The 13,642-nt window shown below is 46.9% G+C and overlaps 1 protein-coding gene across 2 annotated transcripts in view; it reads left to right on the forward strand.

Moving 5' to 3' along the window:
• Positions 1 to 13,642, forward strand: part of phex (phosphate regulating endopeptidase homolog, X-linked) — a 268,434-nt gene that overhangs the window by 181,188 nt on the left and 73,604 nt on the right. For both annotated transcript variants that reach the window (XM_072584731.1, XM_072584730.1), the window contains exons 2-3: positions 1,580 to 1,645; positions 7,121 to 7,282. In XM_072584731.1, the coding sequence (XP_072440832.1) occupies positions 1,580 to 1,645; positions 7,121 to 7,282 (228 nt within the window). The remainder of the gene's footprint in view (positions 1 to 1,579; positions 1,646 to 7,120; positions 7,283 to 13,642) is intronic.

Below are 13,642 nucleotides of genomic sequence, written 5' to 3' on the forward strand. Positions count from 1 at the left end.
GCCCGAAACGTCGATTTCGAAGCTCCTTGGATGCTGCCTGAACTGCTGTGCTCTTCCAGCGCCACTAATCCAGAATCTGGTTCCCAGCATCTGCAGTCATTGTTTCTACCTCGTTGAAATGCCCATCAGCCATGATTGAATGGCGGAGTGGTCTCAATGGGCCGAGTGGCCTTACTTCCACTCCTATGTCTTATGGACCCCCTCAGACCCAACCATCACCATTCCTCCCAGGTCAGTGTGGGATGGAGGGCCCTCTCTGCTAACTCTGAGCGGGGAGGGTAAGGCTGAAAGTTGGGCGCAACGAATGTTCACTAAACAGAAATAAAAGCAACAAAGTCTCGTGGATATTGGAAACCTGAAAGAGGGACAGAACCTGCTGGATCAAGGATGCAGTCAGTTCTGAAGAAGACTCGCTGGAATAACACATCAGGTCTGCATTCTCTCCACAGATGCTGCCAGACCTGCTGAGTTTTTTTCCAAACTAACGTTTTTTTTGTTTCTGATTTCCAGCATCAACAATAATTTCATTCCCTTTAATATGAAGTCTCCGTGGTCTTATCAGACGACTCTCTCATTCCAGAGATTGGTTTGACCTGCCTTAGGTGAGGGGTGGGGTTAAAATGGACAGTTCTTCATGGTAGCTTCAGCCGGGGTGGGGAATTGAACCCACGCTGTTGGTGGCACTCTGCATCACAAACTGGACGTCCAGACGACTGAGCTAAAAGGGTGTCCGTCGAGCTACAGAGAGCGCAAGGAAGCCAAGACGTTTGCATTTAGATAGTGCCTTTCAGGACCTCAGGATGTCGCTTTCCATCCCACCTGTTCATGATGTGAGTGCGTCGGCAATGTAGGGAGTGTTGGGTAGCACGATGGCTCAGTGGTTAGCACTGCTGCCTCACAGCGTCAGGGTCCCAGGTTCAATCCCAGCCTCGGGCGACTGTCTGTGTGGAGTTTGCACATTCTCCCCGGGTCTGCGTGGGTTTCCTCCCACAGTCCAAAGATGTGCAGGTTAGGTGAATTGGCCAGGCTACATTTTCCGTAGTGTACAGGGATGTGCAGGTCAGGGTGGATTGGTCATGGCGAATGCAGGGTCAGAGGGTAAAGGGTTCTGTCTGAGTGGGATGCTCGTCAGAGGGGCTGAATGGTCTGCTTCCACACGGTGGGGCTTCTGTAAAAACATGGTGACTGATTTATGCACAGCAAGCTCCCAGTGTAATAAAGACCAGATCGATAGTTTTGGTTGAGGGACTAAGTTACTAGGGAGCGCTCCCTTCCTCTCCTGCCAGGAGTGACCAGGGATCTTATATATCCACAGGAGCTCAGTCTCACAGACTCTGTGGGCCTGTCCCTCAGCGCTGCATTACAGTGTCTCACCCTTTATCAGAGCCAAGGGCAGCCTCAGCTTGAGCACCCCCAGAATTCCCAGTCGCTCAGAATGATTTCTTTTCACATTTTGAATCCCTTCGGAACGTGCTGAGCTGTTGCAGTTGGCCTGCAGCGTCCAGGCTAGGTACAGAGGGTGGCGCGGCCGATAGTTCACAGGACAAAGGAAAACTGATGCGAATTATCTTCTTTCCAGTTGGGAGCCGAGTGATCCATCTGCAACAGGAGGAGCACTGCCTCAGCCCGGAGTGCACCGAGGCTGGTAAGGTCCATCACTCTCAGCAAGTGGCCTTGTTCCAGTTGGTGCCGAGATGCCTTTGCTTCCCGAGCGATGGAGTCTGGGCTATTGAATCTGGAAAGGCAGGGGTTGATTCTGTTGTTTTGTCAGGAATCTATCAGTTTCCAGACTCCGTGGGAATGTGGAGTTGAATTAACCGGATGAAGGAACAGACTTGAGGGGCTGAATGGCCTTTTCCACCTCCTGATTCATATCTTCTCATGACTTGGGTGTCATTGCAAGACCACTATATATTGCTAATCCCCACTGTCTGCCCATAGCCCGGTCGCGAGCCCCAAATTGATCCTCTCCCTCCCCCAATAGTCCTGCACCAAGCTCAAACTCATTGCACTTCTCCTTGCTGTCCCAATGCACCTGTAACAATCCCAAACCTAATTCCATTGTCCAGCTCCCGCTCCCCGAAGCCCCCTATATTAACCACATACTAATGCCACAGCCTCAACCTTTCCTGCAGGCCTCGATTAATCCCAAAAAGTGCCAAATTCCCACTATACCTCTGTAACCCTGTGATCTAATCCCATTGTCCAACTCTCTCCCCGTATCCCAGTAAAAAAATCTCATTGTTCCACTCTCTCCCACTATCCCTGTAAACTAATCCCATTTTCCCATTCTCTCCCCCTTTTCCCTGTAAACTAAACCCATTGTTCCACTCTCTCCCTGTATCCCTGTAAATTTATCCCATTTTTCGACTGTCTCCCTGTATCCCTGTAAACTAATCTCATTGTCCCACTGTCTCCCCATATCCCTGTAAACTAATCCCATTGTCCCACTGTCTTCCCGTATCCCTGTAAACTAATCCCATTGTTCCACTGTCTCCCCGTATCCCTGTAAAATATTCCCATTGTCCCACTCTCTCCCCGTATCCCTGTAAACTAATCCCATTTTCCCACTGTCTCCCCGTATCCCTGAAAACTAATCCCATTGTCCCACTCTCTCTGTGTATCCCTGTAAACTAATCCCATTGTTCCACTGTCTCTCCGTATCCCTGGAAACTAATCCCATTGTCCTACTGTCTCCCCGTCTCACTGTAAACTAATCTCATTGTCCCACTGTCTCCCCGTATCCTTGGAAACTAATCCCATTGTTCCTCTCTCTCCCTGTATCCCTGTAAACTAATCCCATTTTCCCACTCTCTTCCCCCTTTTCCCTTTAAACTAATCCCATTGTCCCACTTTCTCTCTGTATCCCTGTAAACCAATCCCATTGTTCCACTATCTCTCCGTATTCCTGTAAACTAATCCCATAAACTAATCCCATTGTCCTTCTCTCTCCCTGTATCCCTGTAAACTAATCCCATTGTTCCGTTGTCTCCCCGTATCCCTATAAACGAATCCCCTTTTTCCACTCTCTCCCTGTATCCGCGTAAACTAATCGCATTTTTTCACACTCTACCCGTATCCCTGTAAACTAATCCCATTGTTTCATTGTCTCCCCGTATCCCTGTAAACTAATCCCATTTTTCCACTCTCTCCCCATATCCCTGTAAACGAATCCCATTGTTCCATTTTCTCCTTGTATCCGTGTAAACTAATCCCATTTTTCCACTTTCTCCCCATATCCCTGTAAACTAATCCCGTTGTCCCACTCTCTCCCCGTATCCCTGTAAACTAATCCCATTGTTCCGTTCTCTCCCCGTATCCCTATAAACTAATCCCCTTTTTCCACTCTCTCCCTGTATCCCTGGAAACTAATCCCATTGTTCCACTGTCTCCCTTTATCCCCACAAACTAATCCCATTGTCCCACTGTCTCCCCGTATCCCTATAAACTAACCCCATTGTTCCACTGTCTCCCCGTATCCGTGTAAACTAATCCCATTTTCCCATTGTCTCCCTTTATCCCTGTAAACTAATCCCATTGTCCTTCTCTCTCCCTTTAATCCCATTGCCCTTCTCTCTCCCTGTATCCCTGTAAACTAATCCCATTGTCCTTCTCTCTCCCTGTATCCCTGTAAACTAATCCCATTGTCCTTCTCTCTCCCCGTATCCCTGTAAACTAATCACAATGTCCCACTGTCTCCGCGTATCCCTGTAAACTAATCACATTGTTCCTCTCTCTCCCCGTATCCCTGTAAACTAATCCCATTGTTCCACTGTCTCCCTGTATCCCTGTAAACTAATCCATTGTCCCACACTCTCCCCGTATCCCTGTAAACTAATCCCATTGTCCCACTTTCTCCCTGTATCCCTGGAAACTAATCCCATTGTCCTTCTCTCTCCCCGTATCCCTGTAAACTAATCACAATGTCCCACTGTCTCCCCGTATCCCTGTAAACTAATCCCATTGTCCCACACTCTCCCTGTATACCCGTAAACTAATCCCATTGTCCCACTTTCTCCCTGTATCCCTGGAAACTAATCCCATTGTTCCACTATCTCTCCGTATCCCTGTAAACTAATCCCATTGTCCCACTCTTTTCCCGTATCCCTGTAAACTAATCCCATTGTTCTATTGTTTGCCCTTATCCCTGTAAACTAATCCCATTGTTCCCTCTCTCTCCCCATATCCCTGTAAACTAATCCCATTGTTCCACTGTCTCCGCGTATCCCTGTAAACTAATCCCATTGTTCCACTGTCTCCGCGTATCCCTGTAAACTAATCCCATTGTTCCACTGTCTCCGCGTATCCCTGTAAACTAATCCCATTGTTCCACTGTCTCCGCGTATCCCTGTAAACTAATCCCATTGTTCCACTGTCTCCGCGTATCCCTGTAAACTAATCCCATTGTTCCACTGTCTCCGCGTATCCCTGTAAACTAATCCCATTGTTCCACTGTCTCCCCGTATCCCTGTAAACTAATCCTAGGGATCCATTCTTCCCCACCTTATCCCTGTAAACTAATCCTGAATCATTCCTGAACATGGGCTTTTGCATGAAACGTCGAGTTTCCTGCTCCTTGGATGCTGCCGGACCTGCTGTGCTTTTCCAGCATCCTTCTATCCTTGTGGATTGACGGAGTTTCGCTCACTGACTGGTCAAGCCTAATCTGACACTCCTCATCTCCGTCATCCTACCATTTCCCCAGATCCCTTGATTACCTTTCTGATTGGGAGAGCTGTCTGTCTCCGCCTTGACTAATGACCCAGCCTTGGTGGTGAAGAATTCCACACAGTACCCTCAGAGGAAAGATTCCTCTACCTGAGAAGGATAAATCAGGATCGTGTGGCAAGGTCCCCCTCGGTGGCCAAATTACCTCACTATTAGGCAGGAACTTGGGAGTGTTAATCGGTAGGAGCTGTTATTAGGCAGGCCCATATTTGACAAGCACAATTGTTGAAAGACCTAATGAGAGTTCAGGACTGACACGTTCCAGTGAGGAGGGAAGACGGGGATGGCAAGGTGAGCGACTTTTGGATATCGAGGGAGGTTATAAATTTAGTCAAAAGGGGAAAAAGGAGCTTATGTGAGGTTTAGGGAGCTAAAATTGGAAAGAGACCGTGAGGAATATAAAGGACGGAGGAAGGAACTCGAGCTGGGCTTTAGGAGAAGGGGTTCGTAAAATGACCTTGGCTTTAGTGGGGTTAGAGAGCATTCCAAGGCATTCTACACGTACATTACAAACAAGGGGACGACTCGGGAGAAGGTAGGGCCACTTGAGGAGAGAGAAGGGAACTTGTGCTTGGAGTCACAGGATGTGGATGAGATCCTAAATGATCCCTTGTGTCAGTGTTCACACAGGGGAAGGATATGGAGGATAGTTGAGGTTTGTGTGGAGCAGGCTAATATGCGAGGGCATTGTGAGATCAAGAAAGAAGTGGTGCTGGGTCTCCTGAAGAGCATTAGTTTGGATAGGACCCAAAGCCTGATGGTAACTCCCTCCTCAGTGTCCATGGAGCCACAAAATATAGCCTCGAATTCAGCGCAGAGGTCAGAGAATTGCCTTCCAGTTATTTTAGAAATATCCGGTGAAGAATTGCAGTTGTGGTTCATTCCCATCACGAGAACACCTTTGTACCTAAGATGGCATCATAAGTGATGACTTGTCAACTGTTCATTGCACTCAGTTGAGTACATGTGACAATAAAACTAATTCTAATTCAATGCATGTGTTGGAACTCCTCAGGAAATGTATCTAGACAGATACATAAATGGGCCGGGAGCAGAGGGATACAGATCCTTAGAAAATAGGCAATAGATTTAGGTAGTGGATCTGGATCAGCGCAGGCTTGGAGGGCCGAAGGGCCTGTTCCTGTGCTGGAATGTTCTTTATTCTTTGTTTCAAGGATCCATCTAAATATTCAAATATTCCTGCCTCTTTCAGGTAGTGAGTTCCAGATACCCACCATCCTCTGGGTGGTTGAAGCTGTTTCCTCAAATCTCCTGTAAACCTCCTGCTCCTTACCTTCAACCTGTACCCCTGGTTATTGACCTCTCTGCTAAGGGGAAAACTTTCTCCCTATCTTGCCTGTCTATGCTGCTTAGAAGTTGGTGCGCCTCAATCAGAGTCCCCTCAGCCTCCTGTGCTGTCAGGAAAACAGGCCCTAGCTGTTGGCTCCGTACGTGTGACCAGTCACAGAAGTGCTGGTTGGCTTAGCACAGTTGGACAGCGATAAAGAAATTCCTTACGCTCTGAGGAAGGGATTACACAACTGGCAGCAGTCCGGCGTCCTCAGGGGGATCCAGAACGTGGTCAATGCTGACGATTTGCCACAAGGAACCTGGTGGGGGAGAGGAGTTATTATACACTTACGTGGAACATAGAAGAATACAGCGCAGTACAGGCCCTTTGGCCCTCGATGTTGCGCCGATCAAAGCCCACCTAACCTACACTAACCCACTATCCTCCATATGCCTATCCAATGCCCGCTTAAATACCCATAAAGAGGGAGAGTCCACTACTGCTACTGGCAGGGCATTCCATGAACTTACGACTCACTGAGTAAAGAATCTACCCCTAACATCTTTCCTATACCTACCACCCCTTAATTTAAAGCTATGCCCCCTCGTAATAGCTGACTCCATACGTGGATAAAGGTTCTCATGGTCAAAAATGTTAATATGGGTGTTTGGAAACGGGTCAGTGATGAGCAAAAAGCTAGCAAAGGTGGGAGTGGGTAAACATTCAGGGACAGGTGGAGTGTAAGGGCAAGAGCTAGCAATGGGATAGTGATGAGATCACAAGAGGAGGTGATGTGACCCTCAGTGTGGAAGGATTTATTCCGTGAGGGAATCTGCGAGTTATAGAGACTTTGCCTGACATTCGGTGATCATAACAATAGTCGCCTCATACTGTGACCCTGTAGCCAAGTACGGGAGACTGCAGTCATAAAAAAAAAACAGAGTGCTGGGAAAGTTCAGGGAAAGAGAAACAGAGTTAACGTTTCAAGTCCAGTGTGACACTTTTTCAGAAATGGAAGTTGCAGAGCCATTTTAGACTGAGGCCTGTCTTGCTCAGGTCGTTGTAAAATGGTGTTTGACGCGCCATCGTTTTCTCTTGCAGGTGTTCACATCTTCAAGAAAATCAACTGGTCAGCAGATCCGTGTGAGAACTTCTTTGAGTTTGCCTGTGGACAGTGGATAAAGGAGACCCCGATCCCTGAAGACTACTCAAGCTACGGGACATACTCGTGGGTTCGGCAAGGTGTCAACATCAAACTGCGAGGTACTTTTCGCAATGCAAGCACAGAGTGATGTGGTTGGCATTATCTTTCCACTTTTCGAAAGAGGGGCGAGCATTTTGGTAGCGCCATTCACAACCTCAGCAGCCGGGGGTGGGGTGATTGACGAGGCACAGGCCCTGCTGCTTCTGCAAGGCTGAGTTAATTGTGCACAGGAAGATCCCACAAATGGCAATGTGATAAATGAGCAGGTCAGCAGTGTGGCATTGTCGATGTCGGGACCAATTTTGACTAGGATAGGAGGAATCCTGCCCTCCTTTGAAGAACGCTGTGGCCTCTGTGAATAACTTTAGTAGAAATAAGTGGATTTGTAGTCGCATTGTCTTTCGCTGAGCTAAATTCCCTTGTTTGGTGCATAGTCTGAAGCAATTCAGCTTATCATTGGATGCTGGTAGTGAGTGACCTATACAAAAGTGACTGATTTCTGAGTAAATTAGGGCACACTTTCCCACTTGTCCCACTTTGGAACAACAAATCTATTAAAGAGATGTTTCTCGGGGTTCCAATATAGCACACACCCCAGTGGGAACCAGAGTACATTTTTCAAACATGTGATGCAGTCTCCCTCCTCTGTGTCCATGGATCCATAAAACATAGCCTCGAATTCAGCGCAGAGGTCGGAGACTTGCCTTCCAGTTATTTTAGAAATATTCGGTGAAGAATTGTGGTTGTGGTTCATTCCCATCATGAGAACAACACAGTACCTTTGTACCTAAGATGGTGTCATAAGTGGTGACTTGCACTCAGTTGAGTACGTGTGACAATAAAACTAATTCTAATTCCATGCATGCGTTGGACCTCTGCGGGAAGTGTACGAGACCACCACTGCCTGAAAGTTGGGAATCATTCAAATTATTAAACCACACAAGAGTAGTAAGAAATGGGAGGGAGTCACATATGTCCCTGAGGCTCCTCCTTTCAGCACACTATCACTTCTTACGAAACCCAACTCCCGTGGAACATTCACCCATTGAAGCTCATCCTTCTTGTGTTTAACCCAGCCCCCTAATCCTCCATTGTAACCACAAGGCCACACGCGTTTGGGAGCAGGAGGAGCCTGTTCAGTTTCTCAAGCTTGCTTCACCATTCTATATGATCTTAGGCCTTGAGCTCCTCATCTTCTCTCCATATCCCTTGGATTCCTGAAAGACCAAGAGCCCTGTTGACCCTGACCTTAAAGGTATTCAGGAATGGAATCTCCACAGAGTGAAGCTATCCCTCCTCACCTCTGTCATAAGTGATCACTGCCTCCTTCTGACGCTGTGCCCTTGTGCTGCGGATTCCCAGGCGAAAGAGAGTCAACCTCCTGGTGTCTACTCTATCAGCTCCTTCAGAAGCTTGTAAGCCTCAGTGGGATTTCCTCTCGTTCTTCCAAACTCCGGAGAATATAGACTCAGCCTCTCATTGCAGGGACAACTCTAATCTCTGGAGCCAATCTAGTCAAACCTTCACCGTCCAGTCTCCATTGCAAATATGTTCTTCCTTTACAAGGTGCTTTAATCCCCTTGCAGCAAAGACTAACATGTCATTTTCATTCCTAATTGCTTACTATACCTGCATATTAACTTGCTGGTTTCTAGATCCCTCTGAATGTTTATGTTATTTAAAACACTTAGAAGTTTCATGGCTTTTGCAAAAATTCTGTTGTGCTATTGATAAGATCCAAAGAGAATAGTCCCATGTTTCGCACAGTATAGTCGATCGGCCCACAAGTGCCCACTCACTTAATCTGTCGCTACCTCATTGCAGCTTCTGTGCCCTCCCCACAGCTTACCCTTCTCTACTTCGCTTCGACAGGGGAAAACAGCGAGGGGAATACATTGCTATCTGTCTCCTCCTCTACCTCATGACTATAGACTGTAAACGAGCTGAGGGGTACAGCATTGATCCTTGTGGCACTCCATTTAATCACAGCCTGAAAATGGCTTGTATACATCGGCTGTCTGTTTCCTGTCGATTAATCAACCCACACAGAAAATGTTGCCCCAATGCGGTGAGCCCTCGTCTTGCCCAGTGAGCTTCGGGATGCCATTTTATCGGATGCCCTGAGTCGTGCGTTGTAGGACGCTGACACCTAACAGTTCCAGCACGTAATTCTTTGACATTTGCGTCACATTTTTTCAGGTCGGTTAAGAAGGCATTTAGCACATTGCCTTCATTGGTCAGACCTTTGAGTCCAGGAGTTGGGATGCCATGTTGAGGTTGTACAGGATCTCGGTGAGGCCTCATCAGGAGTATTGTGTGCAGTTCTGGTTTTGGAAGGATATTATTAAACCGAAGAGGCCTCAGATCAGATTTACCAGATGTTGCTGGGAATGGAGAGTTTGAGATATAAAAATAGGTCGGATCGGCTGGGACTTTTTCCACTGGAGCGGAGGAGGTTAAGGGATGACCTTATCGAGGTTTATAAAATCTTGAGGAGCATAGATAAGGTGAATGGCAGGTTTCTTTTCCTGAGGGTGGGGAATTCAAAACTGAGGGGCATATTTTTAAGGTGGGAAGAGAAAACTTTGAAAAGGGGACATGGGGGCAATTCTTTTACACAGAGAGTGCTCCGTGTGTGGAATGAACTGCCAGAGGAAGTGGCGGATGCGGGTACAAGTTATAATGTTTGAAAGACATTTGGATAAGTGCATGAGTAATGAATGTTTGGAGGGATATGGGCCAAGTGCAGGCAGTGACTAGTTTAGTTTGAGATTCAGGTCGGCATGGACAGGTTGGATCCAAGTATCTGTTTCTGTGCTGTATGACAATCTTCTGGTTCCTTTTAGTCCACCCTGCGAGTTACATCCCTAAAAAACCTGATAGCTTTGTAAAGCGTGATTTATCTTTCGAAAACTTGTGGTGACTTTGCCTGATTATACAATGATTTTCTGTAGGCTTTATGAAGACTCCCTAGCATTTTCCCAACGACTGGTATCGGGCTAACTGGCCTGTACTGCTGTGCTCTCTCTCCCTGTTTTTCTTCAAGGCAGTTGCACGTTTGCTAACTTCTAACGAGCTGGGGAACATTCCAGAATCTAGGAAGCGTTGGCAATCAAGCTTGTGCACTCTCTCTGCAATGACTTCTTTTAGAAATCTGGAATCCAAAAGAAAAATGTTTGACTCCCCAGGTTAACTGATACACTCCAAACGGAGATCGATATGTTTGCGCTGGGCAAGGTAAATGGAAACAAAGATGGACACTTGGAATTATGATGCAAATCAGCCATTTTCTAAAGAATGGGTAGAACAGGTTGAAGGGGCAGAAGGGACTCTTCCTGATCCTATGTCCCAAAGCTGAGTTTACAGTCCCTCTTCTTTCTATCTAATGTGTAATGATGGCAGAGTAGTTGAAACATAGAGCTCAGATTATTGAGTCTTTTTTTGATGGCTGAGTTCTCTCATTCTGACTGTGGAATCTGGTGTTCCGTTAAATGTCTTTTACTTGCTGTGCCCTCTGGGCATTTAGGGATGGGCAATAAGTGGTGACCTGGCCAGCGGCGCCCACATCCCATGAATGAATAGAAAAGATGACGTTGCTCGGCGAGAAGGATTTGAGGCCAAATGTGATTGCTGGATCCCACGCTGAACAAAGCAGGCTTGGATAGATTGGCACAGCAGGAGGGCACTTTGCCCAGCTGATGTGTGGACTTCGGTGTGCCCGGCGCTCAGTCGATGGCACGATCCCCCTCTTGTCTGGGCTGCAGAGCAACGTGGAGGGGGAGGATAGAGCTCCACTGGTTGTGGTCCACATAGGTATCAATGACATCGATAAAACTAAGGCAGCAGTTCTGCTGAGTGAGTATAAACAGCTAGGAGCTACGTTAAAAAACAGAACCAAAAATGTCATAATCTCTGGATTACTACCCGAGCCATGAGCTAATTGGCACAGGGCCAGTAAGGTTAAGCAGGTAAATGTGTGGCTGAAAGATTGGTGTGGGAGAACTGGGTTTGAATTCATGGGACACTGACACCAGTATTTGGGAAGGAGGGATCTGTTCAGATGGGATGGTCTTCACCTGAACAGTGTTGGGGCAAGAGTCCTAACGAATCACATAACCAGGGGGCTGTAGGCAGGGCTTTAAACTAAATAGTGAGAGTGAGGGTTCAGTTCTCAGGGAAGTTTGAAAACCCGATTTAGAGGAGGTGGTAAGAATGCAGCACAAACACAAATACAGCAGCGTGTATGGAAAGGGTCAGCAATCAAACTTCAAACACCCTGGACAAATGAATGGCAATGAGAAGAGGGACAGTTAATACAGGACTGAAGATGTTCCATCTGAATACAGACTGTATAAGGAACAAGGTAATGAAATTGGTAGGTACGATGTGGTGGGCATCACCGAGACATGGCTGTAAGGGGATCAAGGGCTGGGAGCTGAATACCCAAGGATATACATCCTGTCAAAAAAATAGGAAGGTGGGCAGAGGGGGTGGGGTTGCCTTATCAGTAAGAAATGAAATTAAATCAATCGTACTAAAATGACAAAACCGTAGTTGGAGTTATGCAGAGGCCTCCAAACAGTAGTCAGGAGCTGGGGCGCAAGATACACCAGGAGATAGAAAAGCTGTGTAGGAAAGGCAAAGCTACAGTGATCCTGGGGGTTTTCAATATGTAGGTGGACTGGGAAATCAGGTTAGTCGTGGATTGCAAAGAAGGGAATTTGTGGAATGTCTACGAGACGGCTTTTTGGAGCAGCTTGTGGTGGAGCTCACTAGGGAACGGGCAAAACTGGATTTAGTGTTGTTCAATGATGGGGGAGCTTAAGGTGATGGAACTCTGAGGAATTGGTGATTATAATATTATTGAAATTACTCTGCAATTTGTGAGGGAGAAGATAGAATCAGGGGTAACGGTATTATGGCTGAATATAGTCAACTACAGAGGCCTGAGGGAGGAGCTGGGGAGAACTGACTGGGAGAGGAGCCGAGCAGGAAGGACAGTGGAACAACAATGGCAGGGGTTTCTGGGATAATTCAGGAGATAGAGATTCATCCCGAGGGAAAAGAGACATGTTTCAGGGAGGATGAGGCAACCATGGCTGACTAGGGAAGTCAGGGATAGCATAAAAACAAAAGGGAAAGCATATAATGTGCAAAGGGCAGTGAGAAACCAGAGGATTGGGAAGCTTACAAAGACCAACGGAGGGCAACAAAAAAAATGAGGGAGAAGATTAAATATGAGGGTAAGGTAGCCAGTGTAAGAGTTTCTTTAGATATATAAAGGGGAAAAAAGAGGCCAAAGTGGACCCTGGGCTGCTGGAGAATGACACTGGAGAGATAGTAGTGGGGAATAGGGAAATGGCTGAGGAACTGGATAATGACTTTGTGTCAATCTTCACGGTGGAAAACTTGAGTAATATTCCAAAACAACCAAGAAAGTGAGGTTGGCAGAGCTGAGTATGGTGACCATCACCAAGGAGAAGGTGCTAGAAAAACTGAATGGGCTGGAGATGGATTAGTCACCTGGACCAGATGGACTGCACCCCAGAGTACTAAGGGATAGTCCTAAGGTGAAGGCGTTAGTGGTGATCTTTTGAGGATTCGCTAGAGTCGGAGAAGGTCCCAGAGGACTGGAAAATTGCTAATGTGACACCCCTATTTAAAAAGGGATTAAGGCAAAAGATGGAAAATTATAGACCGATTAGCCTAACCCCCAAGGTAAGATCCTGGGATCCATTGCGATGGATGAAATTTCTGAATAGAGAACAACCTCAATTATCCGAATGGGATGACCGGGGAGTATTTTCTATGGATAACTGATTGTTCAGATAACGGACAATGTTTTTACGGGACCTTGAGATCTTGTTCGGATAATCCAAATGTTCAGATAATTGACATATGGATAACTGAGGTTGTCCTGTACTTGGAAGTGTAGGGTAAAATCGCGCAAAGTCAGCGTGGTCTCATCAAGGGGAGGTCATGCCTGACAAATCTGCTGGAATTCTTTGAGGAAGTAATAAGCAGGTTAGACCAAGGAGAGCCAATGGATGTTATGTATGTGGACTTCAAGAAGGCCTTTGCCAAGGTGCCACATCGGAGGCTACTGAGTAAGATAAGGGCCCATGGTGTCAGAGACAAGGTGCTAGCATGGATAGAAGCCTGGCTGTCTGGCAGGAAGCAGAGAGTGGGGATAAAAGGGTCCTTCTCAGGATGGCAACTGGTGACAAGTGGTGTTCCGCAAGGCTCAGTGTTGGGACAACCTTTCACTTTATACATTAATGATCTAGATGAAGGAACTGAGGGGATTCTGGCTAAGCTTACAGACAACATAAAGATAGGTAGAGGGACAGGTAGCATTGAGGAGACATGGAGGCTGCAGAAGGATTTGGAGAGGTTAGGAGAGTGGGTAAAGAAGTGGC

This window comes from Chiloscyllium punctatum, chromosome 15 (genome assembly GCF_047496795.1).
Source record: "Chiloscyllium punctatum isolate Juve2018m chromosome 15, sChiPun1.3, whole genome shotgun sequence".
NCBI lineage: Eukaryota > Metazoa > Chordata > Chondrichthyes > Orectolobiformes > Hemiscylliidae > Chiloscyllium > Chiloscyllium punctatum.